General features: G+C 37.3%; 2 protein-coding genes across 2 annotated transcripts; one reads left to right on the top strand and one right to left on the bottom strand.

The window, feature by feature from the left end:
• The first annotated feature begins 2,308 nt into the window (after positions 1 to 2,308).
• On the top strand, positions 2,309 to 11,427 carry LOC130427662 (lactase/phlorizin hydrolase-like). Its single transcript, XM_056755236.1, has 18 exons — positions 2,309 to 2,885; positions 3,458 to 3,528; positions 3,621 to 3,701; positions 3,798 to 3,894; positions 3,976 to 4,070; positions 4,761 to 4,784; positions 5,361 to 6,020; positions 6,103 to 6,748; positions 6,968 to 8,524; positions 8,597 to 8,865; positions 8,961 to 9,251; positions 9,385 to 9,583; positions 9,900 to 10,102; positions 10,185 to 10,291; positions 10,365 to 10,496; positions 10,621 to 10,844; positions 10,920 to 11,168; positions 11,243 to 11,427. Exons 1-18 carry the CDS (start codon positions 2,309 to 2,311, stop codon positions 11,425 to 11,427), a joined length of 5,667 nt encoding a protein of 1,888 aa, XP_056611214.1.
• Positions 11,428 to 13,846: 2,419 nt separating this feature from the next.
• On the bottom strand, positions 13,847 to 17,023 carry LOC130427458 (myosin light chain 3, skeletal muscle isoform-like). Its single transcript, XM_056754950.1, has 7 exons — positions 16,902 to 17,023; positions 15,392 to 15,620; positions 14,923 to 14,950; positions 14,702 to 14,851; positions 14,189 to 14,362; positions 14,029 to 14,106; positions 13,847 to 13,939 (listed from the first exon to the last, which is right to left on the bottom strand). Exons 2-7 carry the CDS (start codon positions 15,599 to 15,601, stop codon positions 13,911 to 13,913), a joined length of 669 nt encoding a protein of 222 aa, XP_056610928.1. The 5' UTR covers positions 15,602 to 15,620; positions 16,902 to 17,023; the 3' UTR covers positions 13,847 to 13,910.
• Positions 17,024 to 17,252: the final 229 nt, after the last annotated feature.

Genomic DNA, 17,252 nt, shown 5'->3' with positions numbered 1-17,252 from the left:
GACCACAACAACGCAAATATCCGTAACTGAGCTTTTTTTTACAAATAAAGTGCTGAGCTTTGTGAGCTAAAGACCAAATATCAAGCATGAAAAGTGCTTAAAAATAAATGAACATGGCAACACTTCAAAGGAGGGCTACGTGATACAGCCTTCGAAGAGTAAACAAATCACCATTTGACTATAGTTGGAAAAATTAATTTACTTTATTTCCTCTGTTGAACACAAAAGAAGATATTTTGAAGAATGTAGGACAGCTAACCGTTCTTAGGCACGTTTGACAACAATTGTTCCTACTAATTCCTACTATGGTAGTCAATGGTGGCCAAGAACGTTACAAGAATCTTCCAAATATCTTTCTCTGTGTTCAACCAAACAAAATTTACACAGGTCTGGAACAACTAGAGAGTGAGTGATTCATGTCAGACTTTTCATTTTAGGGTGATCCCTTTAAGTAAAGTTAAAACCGGGTATTAAACTGACTGCAAATTCTTTGATGCATGAGACACTTCATATATATATTGAATTAAAACATCTCATAGTGTTGCATTTTGATGAAAATAATTATTTCAAGGTGTCTTTCTCAGTAATGCTCCTTGAGAGAAGTCCAGACATAGGGACTGCGTTTATCATATCTCATGAGAGTTCTTGACATTCTGGAATTAGATCAAACCTCAGAACAGTAGAGAAGTCAAGCCAAAGTTTAATACGTTGACAGATGTGTTGATTCCTTCTTGGGTCAGACTACTATGATCTACAGTACAATTTGATAACTAACTATAGTTAAAACTGAGAAGTTTGATTGAGAAGAGATTTATTTATTATTTAAATTAGTCATATAATAATAAAAAATCATTGATTTATTGACAGCAACTTTTGATCTTCAAGGTAGCTGTGACCCTCCATTACCCAGGCAACACAGAAACGATCAAAAATAATAAAAATATGTAACAAAGCATCCAGAGGACAACACTGTAAGAAACAACTTATTTTTGTGTTTTTGCACACTGATTTTTAATTAAATTATTGCTTAAATAACTGTTAAAAACATTACAAAAGACTGTACTTAAACTGTGTGAAAAAAATGTGCAAATGAACAAATTTTTTCGTAAATCCTACAGTTGTTTTTAACAGTGAACGAGAATCACAGAATAAAAATGTTTTCTTGTTAAAGTGTTATGCTGCTTATTATTTAAAACCAGTCAATAATGTAAGAATGTAAACTTTCATACAATTATCAAACTTTTAACATTGTGTAAAATATCAAGGTTAGAATTAATATTATATGTCCCAGCAGACAAAATGTTTGTCAACTTCAGATTTGGATAGATTTACCAGAAGAAATAACTCATCCATTCATGTCATTTTTTATAAAGTCTTATAAATGAAGAAAATAAAGATGTCAAGGCCAACTTCTTTCAATAGAGTTTATTGTTTTCATTATCAAAGTATTTTTCTTCTTTCTCATTGTATGTGTTCATTTTTTAAAGTGTTTGTCATTTTTATTGGCACAAAAACAGTTCCATATACGCTCCCTGTTGCAACATCTCCATCTCCCCCTTGTTAAAATAAAAGTGACGTCTAGTGGTTAGTAGCAGCAATAACATTCACATTAATGAATGTTCAGTGCATGTGGAAATCGAATCGACCGCATTTTAAAAAACGATTAGCTGATCAATTTTTCGATATTTTTGCCCAGCCCTATTAAAGTATTAAATAAGCAGATACGATTTTTCGGATAGAATGTGTAAATCTGTGGTTTACAAGCACAACAAACGGGATGGTCTAATATTTGTTTTTAATAGATGACTTTGATGCATGTTTTACATACAAAGTTAGTATTGTGTTTTAGTACTATTTTCTTTTGCACCGACTGGTGGAGGAATAATACATTTATTAGAGTAGTGAAAAGTAGTTATAAAACTAGTAAGAAAATCCTGTGAGATCTAGTTGGTATAGGCCTAATCTTAATCTCCTAAAACCATTGAAAAATAAAAAGTTATTTTGTGTTCTTCTTTTTATTTTTATTTCTGGCTGTATGTTTACGCATTAGAAGATAATGTTAATAGTGTTTTGATGCTTCATTTTAAATGCACTTTGTAACTGCAGGGCTTATATAACCTCACAGAATACCACACTTATCTGAGTCCAGAGTCTACATGATGAAAATTGAATGACTGTCATACACTTGCTTATTAGATTAAAGATCAATTTCATGACTTTAGCACTGATACAAATGTCTTATAGATTATCATTTGTGGCTATAAAGAGCTATGAAAACGCTCACACAGTTGAATTCTTCCCTGTCACGATGAAGCACATACAGGGCTTGTTTTCTCTTGCTCTCTCGGCTGTGTTGTTGTGTTACAGTAATGCAGAACAACAAGAGTTCATGTTACTTGCAGGTCCTTCAACCGCCGACCTCGAGGACGATTTAGGAGCTTCAGTTTTTGACTGCAGGAGAGTACTGCCATTGCAATCCAGAGAATACTTCCAGGATCTCCAGAGGAGAGGGGTAAACCGCTTTAAAGTTCCCCTCTCCTGGTCTCACGTTCTTCCAACAGGTGACCCCAACCAGCCTCATGAAGACACCGTGACGTGCTACAAGACGCTCGTGAAGCAACTGACTGAATCAGGCATCAAACCTCTGTTGGTCCTCCACCGCTCCACAGTTCCTGAACGTTACCGAAGCAGACATGGAGGCTGGGAGAATCCATTAGTGGTGCAGATGTTTGAGCAATATGTTGGATTTGCATTCGACACGTTTAAAGACCTGGTGGACACGTTTATCACTTTCAGTCACCTGCATGAACTTCACGATGAAGAACTTCGAAATGCTCTCCAGGCCCATGCAAACATATACAAACTCTATCATCCAAAGTACAAAGGTAACATTCTTCATACATGTTTAATCTGAGAACAGACTTTCTAGAAGGCATTGAACATTTAAATAAAAAATAATTTGTGAAAAATGAACATTTAGGTTTAACAATTTTTTAGGGTTAGTTACAAAACAGAAGGTTGAAGCTTAGATTGAGACCGGGGCTATAAGGCTATTATGTCATTTGCTTTAAAGGGATTGTTCACTTAAAAATAAAAATGTTTCCATAATTGTTTTCACCCCTATGTTGTTCAAAACCTGTTTACGATTCCTCATATCTGTGGAACGCGAAATGAAAGTCAATGGGGCCAAAGGCTTCAATATATTTCACCTTTCGTGTTCTGCAGAGGAAATAAAGACACATTTTTTTGGTCGGTTACATTGATGTTTCATAAATCATGTGCTTTGTAGTTAGTTTAAAGTTTCCTTTTTCCTCAAAAATCATTGATTTTGCATTATGGACACATCCAATATAGTGACACCATGTCCCACTATTGTCTCCTCGTTTTTTATAAGAAAACATTACAATGTTTAATAATAGTGTCTTTTCTTGGTTTGCATCTCATCTTTGATTTTCAGGGATTCATTTGTCTCTCGGGATCAGAGCCGATGATGTTTCCTCCATTTATCAACTTGGGTCAAAAAACATGGTAACGGTTAAGGGCAGGTCATCTAGATATTGCTGATGAACAGATTATATTACATATGCATGTATCACATGTTTCTGTTATCTCTTTAACAGGTGTATATGGATTTTCTCTCAGTGCATATGCCGTACAACTGCAAATTGAAAAGTCTGGCCAAGAATTTACAGGCGTTGCAGGTCAGTGATTTATGAGGATTATAAAACCATTTGCACAATGAACTATATTAATAATCTGCAGCATTGTGTTTTGCAAAAAACGGACCCTTGTTTCAGACTGCGAGTGGTCAGCTGTCTGTTCTTATGTATGAGTTGATCATCAAGGACTGTGATGAATATGAAAATAATTTCCAGCCACTAATCAGTGTTCTTGAGGTAAATGTTCAAAGCAAGACTAATATGTTATTGATAAAAATAAAATATGAAATGTTACTCTGGTTGTTGTTATTGATTACAGTTTTACAGAACAAAGATCTTCACATCAGGGGCTGTGACATCACACAACTTTTTGGAAATTTAAATAAAGAACAAATTCCCAAAAGGTATCAAGTATACACACATACAGTAGACGTTTGAATCGGGTTATTTTTTCATAAATTCAATTCTTATTGTGTGTTGTGGATATGTAAACATCGGTTATGTCAAATTGCTTATTTCTGGCAGTGCTAATAAAGGAGCAAATGGATTTTTATATTTCTATTACATTTTTCAAAATATTACCATTTGATAGACATATGTAAGGTTCCTACAAAATAATGTATTATACTTTAGCATTGTAAAATTCCTTTCTTACCATATAAATATTAAAGTTACTGTATCATACTATTGGAAACTTTAGTAATATTCCTGCACTCTAAAAAATGTAACTGTGACTTTACGTGAAAAAATGTAAACTAAAAATATTGAGAACATTTTAAAGCTGTGAAATCAATTTAATATACTGTTTAAATTGCATAAATACACAAAAAGATTTTATTGGGAAAATTAATATTTATTTATATTTACTAAGCCCGCAGAGTTATTTTTTAGAGTGTATATACTATAGTGTTTTAAACCTTTCCATAGTAAATATTAAAGTTACTGTAGCATGTACAATAGAAAATTAAGATAAAGTTTGAAATTGGCTTTGTTAGATCTGTTCTGTCTTTTGACCAGTCTCCTACTTCAATTTTGTTCTGTTTCACAAAGATTGGATGTCAAAACTGGCTGCAATGATTGGCTGGTGTGAAAACTTTGAAGGCATTTTTCTCAGTTTCAGTGTTTGTGTAGTTACTGCACTTTGCCTTTGTAGGGAAGTATAGCAAACTGTAAGTAAAATGAATCGATGCTATAGTGTTTGTAAACCTTACCATAGTCAATATGAAAGTTACTATAGCATGTACTATAGTAAACTGTAGTAAATTTCCTAGATAATATATATTTTGTAAACCATAATGTAGTACATATTAAAGTTACTGTAGCATTTAATATAGTTGACTATTGCAAAATTCCAAGATATTATAGCAAATACTAAAATAATCAGTAGCTTTATTATAGTGACCTTTATTAACATTTCTAGATATAGTGTTTTAAACATTGCCATAGTAAATATTAAAGTTTACTGTGGCATATACTATGCTAAACTGTAGTGAAATTCCTAGATTATTCGGTGTGAAATTAATTCAAGTTACAAAATCAGTTTTTAGTAAAAATTTTACAGTGGGGAGTATTTTTCCATGTCTCCAATTGTATCTTTGACTAGATAAATACATACCTGAGTATATGGACAATTCTTTTTTTAAATATACTTTCAAAAAAATGTCTGTATTAAGCTTGTCTATTTTGTCGTTTAGTGTGCAGAATGAGTATGAAAAAGCAGATATTTCATACCAGAAGGTGTGGGAGAAGTTCAAAACTCAAAGTGAAGCGGTGCGAGATCAGTTCCTCAATGGCTCATTCCCTGCTGGTTTTCAGTGGTCTGTCTCCAGTGAGAGTTTCAAAGTAGAGGGCGGTTGGTCTGAATTTTGGAAGGGTGAGACCATATGGGATCGGTTTAGCCATGAAGATCACGTGTTTGGCAACCAGACCACCGATTTGGCCTGTGACAGCTATCACAAGGTGGACTATGATGTGTATCTGCTTCGGGGTATGCAGGCCCCTCATTACCAGTTCTCAATATCCTGGGCTCGCATTTTCCCCAATGGACGCAAGGAAAGTTTGGTCGAAAAAGGGGCGTTGTATTATGACAATATGATTAACAAGCTTTTACAATCGGGCATCGAACCAACCGTTACCCTATATCATTGGGATCTTCCTCAAGCTCTGCAGGAACAAGGAGGCTGGACCAATGAATCCATCGTGGAAGCTTTCAAAGAATTTGCTGACTTTTGTTTCTCTCGATATGGAGCTAGAGTAAAAACATGGAATACATTTGGCATCCCTTGGGTTGTGAGTAACTTTGGGTATGGAACAGGAGAACATCCTCCGAGTATCAAAGACCCAGTAATAGCTTCATACCAGGTGTGTCTTTCCATCTGATAATGTGCAAAGTAATATGCTATTGTCTAGATTTTAAAAAGTCTTTGTTTTGTTTCATGGACAGGTTACACACAATATTCTGAAATCTCATGCTGAAGCCTGGCACACCTATAATGATAAATACAGAAACACGCAGAATGGAAAAGTTGGCATCGCGCTTTACTCTGAATGGACGGAGCCAAAAAATCCTTCAAGTTCACAGGATAGTGCAGCAGCCATGCGCTATTTAAACTTCATGCTGGGCTGGTTCGCTCACCCCATATTTGTAAATGGAGACTATTCAGCAGTTCTTAAAGATAAAATTAAGAATAAAAACAATCTTTGTGGCAAAGAACTAGCAAGACTCCCTGTTTTTACTGATGTGGAGATGAAACGAATTCAAGGCACAGCTGATTTCTTTGGGCTTAACCACTACACTACCCGACTGATAAGTGAGGTGGTAGGTAGTTGTGATCCTGGACCTAATAATGTGGGGGATTTTAAGGTAGATGTTGACCCCACCTGGCCCAACACGTCTTCTGATCACATCCATTCTGTTCCCTGGGGGCTACGCCGTTTGTTAAACTACATCTCTGTAGAGTACACATCCATCACAAAGGTGCCCATCTACATCACAGGGAATGGCATGCCCACTGAGTACAGCGGTGATGTGTTCGACGACACCCAGCGTGTTGACTTTCTCAAAGCTTACATTAATGAGGCAATGAAAGGTAATTATCATAAAGGAGAATTGACCAACAATTAAAGATAAGATGATATATTAAAGGAATAGTTCATCTAAGAGGTTTATTGAACAAAATCTTAATAAAGAGTAAGCGACTCCAAACCATCCAACTGTAATGCCTCCTATAGATATAACTTAAGTAGTAAATCAGTGCAAAAATTCTGTCAAAAATCAGACTGACCAACTTCTTTTTTCATTTCAAAAGCTGTGCAGATAGATGAAGTGAACGTCCAAAGGTTCACAGTGCAGTCCCTAATGGATGGATTTGAGGGCCCTCAGGGCTACAGTCAACGGTTTGGCTTGCACTACGTGAATTTTGATGATCCTGACAGGCCGAGAACTCCCAAATCATCAGCATATTACTACTCAAAGCTAATTGAGAGAAATGGATTCGCAGAAACTCATTCAAAACCTGCAGCGCAAATCTATGGCAATGAAATGGAAAACTCAAGGCTTCCCGCTCTGCCACCATCTAAAGTTCCTTCAACATCCAAAGTGGTTTGGGAAAAATTCTCTCCCCAGACAAAGTTTGAGAGACAGCTCTATCACTATGGATCATTTCCGGAAGACTTCCAGTGGGGTGTGTCATCTTCAGCTTATCAGATTGAAGGCGGCTGGAACGCAGATGGAAAGGGAGCTAGCGTGTGGGACACGTTTACTCAAAAACCTGGTAGTATCCCAAACAATGACAACGGTGACGTGGCTTGTGACAGTTATAATAAAATCGACGAGGATCTATACATGTTAAAAGCTTTACAAATTAAAAATTATAGATTTTCTATTTCATGGTCTCGAATCTTTCCGAAAGGTTCTACATCTTTTCTTAATCAGAAGGCCGTGGATTACTACAATAGGCTTATAGATGGCCTCGTAGCGAATAATATCCAACCCATGGTCACTCTTTACAACTGGGATCTACCACAAGCTTTACAAGACATCAACGGCTGGGAAAACCCTGATATGATGAACATTTTCAATGAGTATTGTGACTTCTGCTTTGCAACTTTTGGGGACAGGGTGAAGTTTTGGATCACGTTAAATGAACCCCACACAATTGCATGGTTGGGATACGGACTGGGCCTGATTCCACCCAACATCAAGCATCCTGGAGATGCTCCGTACAGGGTTGCGCACAACCTTCTAAAAGCTCATGCGAAAGCGTATCACACCTATGACGATAAATACAGAGCGACTCAAAAAGGGCTGGTGTCCATTAGTCTGAATGCCGAATGGGTGGAACCTAAAGATGTCACCGTCCTCCGAGAGGTGGAGGCTGCTGATCGAGCCCTCCAATTCCAGTTGGGCTGGTTCGCACATCCCATCTTTAAGAACGGCGACTATCCCGATGCCATGAAGTGGCAGGTTAGCAACAAGACCGAACTCCAAGGCTCGAAAGGCTCTCGCATGCCTACTTTTACAGATGAAGACAAAGCCTACATCCAAGGCACAGCTGACATATTCTGTATTAATACGTACACGACCAAAGTCGTACGTCATGCGACGATCAGCCTGTCTCCTGCCAGTTATCAGAACGACCAGGATGTTATTAAGGAAGAGGCAGATGACGCTGCAGATACGGCTGTTAAAGAGCAGAAAGCTGTAGCTTGGGGGCTCAGGAGACTTCTGAACTGGATAAAGGAGGAATATGGAGATCCTGAGGTTTACATCACAGAAAATGGTGTGTCCACTAACACTCGGGTTACAACCGATGACACAGATAGAGTATTCTTCTTGAAGACGTACATTGATGAAGCTCTCAAAGGTATGCTTGACGATATGTGTAATTCTGTGAACTGCTGAATGAGTTGTTGTTTAAATAAATGTTTGGTTTTAGCACACAACCTGGATGGAGTGCGTCTGAAGGGATACGTCGCTAGCCCTCTAATGGACTCTTTTGAGTGGTTGAATGGCTACAACGTCGGCTATGGACTTAACTACGTGGACTTCAAGCACCAAAGTCGACCGAGAACTCCAAAACGCTCGGCTCACCTCTATTTTGATATCATGAGAAATAATGGCTTTCCAATGACAGAGGAGGAGAGTATCATACATGGACATTTTAAGGAAGGGTTTGTCTGGAGCACAGCAACAGCTGCTTATCAGGTCAATTCAAAATCCATTACAACAAATAAATGTTCTCTAAATGTTGTTTGGTTTTTGTGAATCAATAAGTCTGTTTTTATGTTAAAACATCGCAGATAGAGGGATCATGGAGAGCGGACGGGAAAGGTCTCAGCATCTGGGACAAATTTGCACATACTCCATTAAAGATCTCAAAAGATGAAAATGGTGACATCGCATGTGACAGCTATAAAAAGATAGATGAAGATGTCAACAATCTCAAAATGCTGAAAGTCAACCACTACAGATTCTCAATTTCATGGCCCAGGATTCTTCCTGATGGAACAAACAGTAAAATTAATGAAGCTGGACTCAACTATTATCATAGACTGGTAGATGCACTTTTGGCAGCCAATATCAAACCACAGGTATGATAGAACTGAGAAGAATAGGGCTGAAAAGCTAAAATCTTACCAAGTCATTACATGAATACATTTAATTTGTTATTGTGTAGTCATTTTGATCCATTTTTGACATGTATTAATGGTTTTCAATTGGCAGGCAACTCTGTACCATTGGGATCTACCTCAAGCCCTTCAGGATGTTGGAGGCTGGGAGAATGAAACTGTTGTTAGTAGATTCAGGGACTATGCTGATGTTATATTTAACAGTCTGGGGGACAAAGTACAGTTCTGGATCACTATAAATGAACCCTACAATGTTGCGATGATTGGACATGGTTACGGAACAGCAGCACCAGGTATTATGAAAAACAAAGGGGAAATTCATGCATCATTATACACTCACCCTCATGTCATTCCAAATCTGTATTACCAACACCACTGACCATCATACACTTCTACTGTATTAAACAAAAAGTTATGTTTTTCACAAACAAAGACAATAAATGATAAAATACATTTCAAATTTTGGATGAACTGTCTTTTCAAAAGCCCAGTTTTTGCTTTATTATTGAAAGTGGTCTACCTGATGAGTTTGAGAATACTGCATGCACATAAGTATGTTTAATTATACATGAAACAGAAATGAAACAAATGTTTGTGAAATCTGTCCAGGCATAAGTTTCAGACCAGGCACAGCGCCTTATATTGTAGCGCACAACCTCCTGAAGGCTCACGCGGAGGCCTGGCACCTGTATGATGAGAAGTACCGTGCAAAACAAAGAGGCATTGTTGGCATCACTATAAACTCTGACTGGGCTGAACCAAGAAATCCGTACAAACAAGAAGATGTGGATGCTGCCATTCGTGTCATTCAGGTACACTTCTCAGTTGAATCACTTCTGAATCTTTGAATTTGTACGCAACAACATGCTTTCATTAACATGAGTATCACGACAGTTCCAGATTGGCTGGTTCGCTCATCCAGTTTTTAATGGAGATTATAGTTATTTAATGAAGAATAGAATTCGAGAGAGAAGCTTAGCAGCTGGTTTACCTAAATCAAGGTAATGCAGATATTAAATTGCAGTTTGCAGGCCTCAATACTTATGAAATGCTGAAACATGTTACATCCAACAGGCTTCCAGAGTTTACACCTGAGGAAATAGCGCGAATTAAGGGCACTCATGATTATTTTGGATTCAATCACTACACCACAGTCTTGGCCTATAATGTGGACTACGGTGACCTTCAACACTATGATGCAGACAGGTGATAATGAACACTGTACATTTCTTCTGCACTTCAGCGTTTTATGATCATGATGTTTCTCGTTTTAAAATCACTTTGGATGAAAGATTCCATTAAATGACTTTTAAAAGTAAATCTACACCAGAGGGGCAGGAACTGTTACCGATCGCACATGGCTGGATTCTGGGTCCTTCTGGTTGAAAGTTACCCCTCCAGGATTCAGAAAGATTTTGAATTTCATAAAGAAGGAATATGGAGACCCTCCCATATACATAACTGAGAATGGAGTTTCAGAAAGAGGTCCGGTGAATCTGAATGATGTTCACCGCATCCACTACTATGAAAACTACATCAATCAAGCACTGAAATGTATTGGATTTTTTACATGTATTATATTGTATTGCATTGCATTTTTTGGTTTGTTTTAAACATTTTGTCTTTCAGCGTATCTGCTGGATGGAGTGGACATCCGTGGCTATGCAGCCTGGTCCCTGATGGACAACCTGGAATGGGCTACGGGCTTCGATGAAAAATTTGGCCTTTTCTACGTAAATCGTTCAGATCCCAATTTATCACGAATTCCTAAAAAATCTGTCTGGCACTACGCTACACTTGTCAGCTGCAATGGCTTTGTAAACCCAACGCAAGGTCCTCATGAATGTGAGGTTCATGAACCTGAAGATGGCAACACAGGTACTGTCTTTCTTTCTTTTTGCCTGTCTGTCTGAATTTGTCTGCCCGTCTAACAGACTCTTCTTCGCCTACAGGTGCGACGACTCCTCCTCCTCCTGTCGGGAAGCTGTCAGTGAATTTCTTGGGTTTGGACGTATCGGGTCCGGATGCTGAAGTGGCTCTCAATGCTCTTTTCAGTCTCACTATTATTGGTGTGGTGGCTGTTGTGCTCTTAATGTTTGGACTTGTCAAGACAGCCAAGAAAACAAAACGTCCTTAAGGGGAGGACATTGCTCTTGAGAAACAATTCTGAATGTGAAGTATAGTATCATCAATAATCACCAAACACATTTTCTATTCTTATTTGTATATATAATGTTCGGGTGATTTATAAACCTGTGCAAATCGATGCAAACGTGAAACCATGGTGTGCGTGTAAAAATGTTAATCTTTCATTGCAGTTGGTTTCACCAGTTTGAATAACTGATACAAAGTGACACCATAACATGAAACAATATGACATACAGTATATATATAGTATGTAACATCATTATATTATATTTGTTTGTCAATAAATTTTATTACGTTAAAACTCTATTTTGTTTCCTTTAGATTCATTTAAAAAAATGTTGTGCATGTAAAAGTTCTCTGTGTATGGTGATTTGAACAAATATCAAAATATTAAATTAATTAATGTAAGTTTTTTGCTACCTGACCAAACTATTAAGCACTTGAATAAGACGGACAGATGAAAGGTTGATATATATTGTTTCAAATGACACATCACATGTTATCACTGTAATGGGATAAGGATGCTTTCTATCAGTACTGCAATAATATCATAAGACGCGAAAGCCTTGCCTTAAGTACATTTTCACACTCGCTCTTTATCTTAACAATGACAATTTACTGTCAATTATTACCCTGGTTAGACATGCTCATGGTATAGGTTTAGGTTTATATCTTATATAGCAATTTTCTACTGCCACTAGGACAACCCAAAGTGCTGTCCAATACATACAATAACCATAAAACAAACAAAAAAACACATTACATAGTTCACCACACAACCTAAAACAGAATAAAATATGAAGTTACTTATATCACATCCTCTTAATTAGACTCAAACGCCAGAATACTTTACCAAAGCCGCTCAAATGCCAATAGGAAATGCTTTGTCACAGCAGATATATAGGCAGGCAAAGAGGGGCGAATCGAATGGCTGGAGGAAGGTTATTCCATCATCGTGGCCAGGCTATTGAGAAGGCTCGATCACCTTATACATGAATGATGTCAGTTATTTAACTTAGCCCTGAATAATATTAGTTTAAACATACACGGCATGATAACAGAGATAATAAACGGAGAAAATAAAACGATTTTATTGTGTTTACGCCGTTTTGAAAATGCTTAGCACAGATTGATATAATCAACCCAGATTGTCTCTAGAAACAAAGTTCATTGAAGGTTTAAACCTACACGATGAATGATTTATTTTTATAAGTGAAGAAGAGGCGGATGAAATAACTTTGCTTTTGGTTTTATTGTGTTGACTTGTTTAAAAGTCGACATACCAAACCTTAGTGGAAAAATCAAGTCACATCCCTGCCTGAAGAGTCTGTTGTTTATATGATGAATCTGGTTTTGTTGGATCTGAGGATGACCCCATCCACTCCTGATTCTTAGAAAGTAGCCCAAGCACATTTAATTGATGGTCTGTTTTGTATTATCTGCACACATATTCAATTATAACTTGGAGGAGTTGGTTGTCTTTTTATCTTTGCTATACGTTTTAATAAGAAGGTCCTATACAAAAGGGGTCAGGTGATAAATACCCAAGGATTTGTCTCTGTTAGTTTTATCAATTTTTATATGGCATTTCTATAGAAGCTTATTTTAGTTTGAAAGGGGTTGTGAAATTGAACACATGAGGAAAGTCTTTTTTGGGGAGACAAATATTGAGTCTCCATACTGAAGTGCAATGCACATTTTCCAAGATATTTTGTCAGACAGTAGTTTTATTTTTATTTTGCTGTGAAGTGAATTTGAACCATGTGGTGTTAAATCAGGGATCAAACTGACTTTAAATGCCTTGAGGCGTCAGATACTTAATCCATATTTGTGGAATGAACACATCTAATTCTTAACTACTGCATGTCCTTAAAGCCCACCGAGAGAAATCCAGACACGTGCAGTATAGGGTCCGGGTTTATCATGTGTCTGATTAAAGTTCTTGGCATTCTGGGATTAAAGCAAATTTAGAACAATTGAGAAGTCAAGCCAAAATGAAATACGTTGACAGCTGTGTTGATTCTCTCCTGGGTTAGACTAAGGTTTAATGTACATAGTGTGGTCCACCCTACAGTATATTGTGAGTTGTTGTTTTTTTACCTCGGATTGTTGCACTAATACCTAATGCTCATAAACAGTTAGATGTAGAAGAGATTTATTTAATTATGTAGTTTTCATACAATCATTTATTTCTTGACAGCAACTTTTGATCATCAAAATACAGTGACCGTCTGTTACCTGGCAACACAGAAAAGATCAAAATAATGTAAAAATTGTAGGAGGACATCCAGAGGACAGCAAAAAATAAACATTTGTTTTTGTTAAAAAAGTGTTATGCTACTTTTTTAAATTGAAAACAAAATTAAAGTGTTGTGCAATTATTTAACTTTTAACATATACAGTACGTAAAATATCAAGTTAAAAAAAAAATTGTCAACTCCAAATTTAGATAAACTTACCAGAAGAAAGAGCTCATCCAGTCATGACGTGTTTTATAAAATCTAATAAAGAGAGAATGTCAAGATGAACGTCAGTGAGAAACTCGAGTCATAGTAAAAGAGCATCTTGAAGAATTTCAGTCTGTTCTTACCCTCATAATTTACACAGCCGTTTGTGTCCTCTTGTCCAGCCATGAGCCGGTCCACCTCACCTTCAGTCAATCTCTCGCCTAACAAAGCACAAAGAGAAAATCTATTTTGGGAAAGAATGAAGAATTTGCCACGTTTTGACTCTCTAATCGGATTCCATACCCAGTGCAGAAAGCACATGGCGTAGTTCAGCCCCCATGACTCGTCCATTGCCTTCTTTGTCGAAGACTCGAAGTCCCTCTACAAACTCTTGAAATGTGCCGCTCTTTATTGATTTTGTAACTTGTTGGTACATGGGCAGAAAAGTCTCAAAGTCGATCATTTTGGACTCCATCTCTATAAAAATAAAATAAAACAAAGATACAAACTAGAACAGAATAAGCTTGATTCGATGCTTTAGATTGTCAGTCAGTGAGATAAAACATTGTTTTAGTGCCCAACGCTGTTGTGTTAGGATGTCCTAATACATTCCTGTGGTCACAATGGCACTTTGACAAATATCTGACATTTGTAACAACCAACACGGCTAATCTCGGTGACAAATGTCTGTTAAGTCATTCACTTAATTTACTACTGAGGGCTCCCGGCATGACAATGGAGTCATTTTTATACAATGCATGGAATGAACCTTGTCTCGTGAAATCGTGCAGCTGTTTGTTTCCATTGTGAACCCACCTTCAGGCTTCGGTCTCCCCAGAACATGCAGTATTTCAGCATTGGTTGGGTTCTGACCCAAAGCTCTCATCACATCCCCACATTGAGCTAATGTGATCTTCAACCCCCCTAAAGTAGTTCTGGCAAACAGCAGGAAAGCTTCTTTGAATTCTGCAATATATAAGATCAAATCCTTTTTAATCCAAGAAATCCATCACTTGAGTTTATTAAATCTTTCTTACCTTCAAGTTGTTCAGGAGAGAGATTGCCCTGAAACCCAGAACAAAGATATTAAAAACTCTCACTTTCAAGATTTTATACATGTTTGTTTATTCCCATTTGCGTTGATAGTTGTATTGAACCCGTTGACTTCCATTGTATGGATAAAAAACTACAGAGACATTTATTAAAATATCTTCATTTTTGTTCCATCGAAGAAAGACTCATATCAGGTTCTGATAGACATGGAAGTGAATTAATGATGACCCTTTAATTTAATACTTATTTATTTGTTTATAATATAAACTTTTTTCTTAATGCTTTATGAATATAATCTCTTATCATTGATGCTAAATGGTATCACCCAAGACCTTGACAATATGAAAGTATTTACGTTAACGTAGTCTGATCTGTATACTCATTTTACGTTGCTGAATATCAAGTTATCGAGTTTAGGGTCAAATAAGTACCAGAACAGTTTCACAGACTTACCACAATGGCAGGGTCATATTTGAAATGTGGGTCTTCAGGTGTTTCTTGTGCTGCAGTCGCTGAGGTGTGTCTAGGTGTAGACTTTTCAGGAGCTTTTGAAGTTGGAGTTTCTGGCGCTGGTGTCGCTGGTTCTGCCGCTCCAGGAGCTGATTCATCTTTGGCATCTGGGACTGAGTTTCTTTTCTTGGGCACTGACTTTGGAGGAGCCATGGTGTTGTTTTCTGGTGAACTGTCAAATAGTAGATCTTATTCGGATGGTTGACTGATGTTTGATGCTTGTGATAGACGTCAAAAGGCTATTCACCAATGCTTATATTTGTTGCACCTCCCCCCCAATATTACTCACGGTTCTAAAAATGGAAAGAATGCTGTGGGTCCTTTCACAGGACACAAATCCCCCCACATTTACATTTTATGCATTTGGCAGACACTTCTATCCAAAGCGACTTACATTGCATTATACAATACATTTGTTTCTAAATATGTGCAATCCCTGGGATCGAACACATGACCTTGGCGTGTAAGAGCCATGCTCTAACCACTGAGCTTACAGCAAAGCACAGGCATCTGGCCATGCCTTGTTTTCTATAATCTGAGCTCCATCATCCATTTTCATCTTCAATGTGTTGATATATTATATACTTTGTAAGCATGGGTAAATTTTGTAGATATATTATGCTACATGCAATGTGATCAGGTAGATACTATTTAAAAGACTAACATATTCAAGCATTTGCAAGTTTAAAAAAAGAGCTTGTGGAAAGAAAATGAACAAGCTCCATCAAGTGGATGAATCCTTTCAGTTCACCATTGCATAGCCAGTTCATGTAGCCCAGTGGTTCCCAAATAGGGGTACGCGGGGTACTTTGGGGTACTGCAGGGGGTACGTGAGAGAAACTGAAATTTAGGAATAAATAATTAAAATCAGTATGTCAATAAATTATGATAATAGTATTGTTATATGAAATGAGGACTACACAAATATGCAAAAAATTATAATTCATACATTTAAAACGCATTTCAATTTATAAGAGTTATTTTTTGAGGTCCGGACCCGGAATCAGGAGCAGTGTCTGGGTGCGAAATTATGCAAGTTAGGAGAGGTGTCTGGGTGATAGAGAATGCAAGTGCTGGTCAAGGGGTACTTGGCTTGAAAAAATCATAAAAAGGGGTACTTAAGCACAAAAAGTTTGAGAACCACTGATGTAGGCTAACGGTAAACAGTTTTTTTAATGCAGGAATAGATCTTCAAAATCGAACTATGAGCTAACCCCATCATCAGGACTACAAAATTAAATTCAAAGGGGGTACAAAGTTATGGAACGAAGAAGTGTGTGTGGAGAGGGATTCCAGGCACTGTGTTAAATATAGATAATAATCCACTTCACATAATAATTGCAGAAAACAGTAAATAAATAGCCTATCATACAAGTGCAATATAGGCACGGGTGGAGCAGAGTTAGGTAAAAACAAGTGGATTGGACTTAAGCCGCAAGTGGGCTGTACAAACCTCCAGAGGATTTTGATTGGTTGATTTCTTTTAATGTTGTGTGTTGAAGTATTGGTTGATCGTATAATACACAGTTGGTGTGGTATCTTGGGATAGGCCTCCTAACAAAAAGAAGGCCATAAAGAGGACCCATCACAGCTACAGACATGCACACAAAAGCATACACTGGCACGCAACAAACTTCTTCACAGCCTTTTACAATGCCCCATGCATAATGCGTTACTGCCCCCTGCTGGACAAATCTCTATATCCACATACAACAGGTGGTTGCGGGATATTTTATGTTTTCGCAAAATCTATCCTTAGTGAAAGGGCAGCATGACTTCAAGTGATGATCGCTGCAGCACGGAG

Source organism: Triplophysa dalaica, chromosome 8 (genome assembly GCF_015846415.1).
Source record: "Triplophysa dalaica isolate WHDGS20190420 chromosome 8, ASM1584641v1, whole genome shotgun sequence".
NCBI classification, from domain to species: Eukaryota; Metazoa; Chordata; class Actinopteri; order Cypriniformes; family Nemacheilidae; genus Triplophysa; species Triplophysa dalaica.
This window is presented reverse-complemented; position numbering and strand designations above follow the sequence as displayed.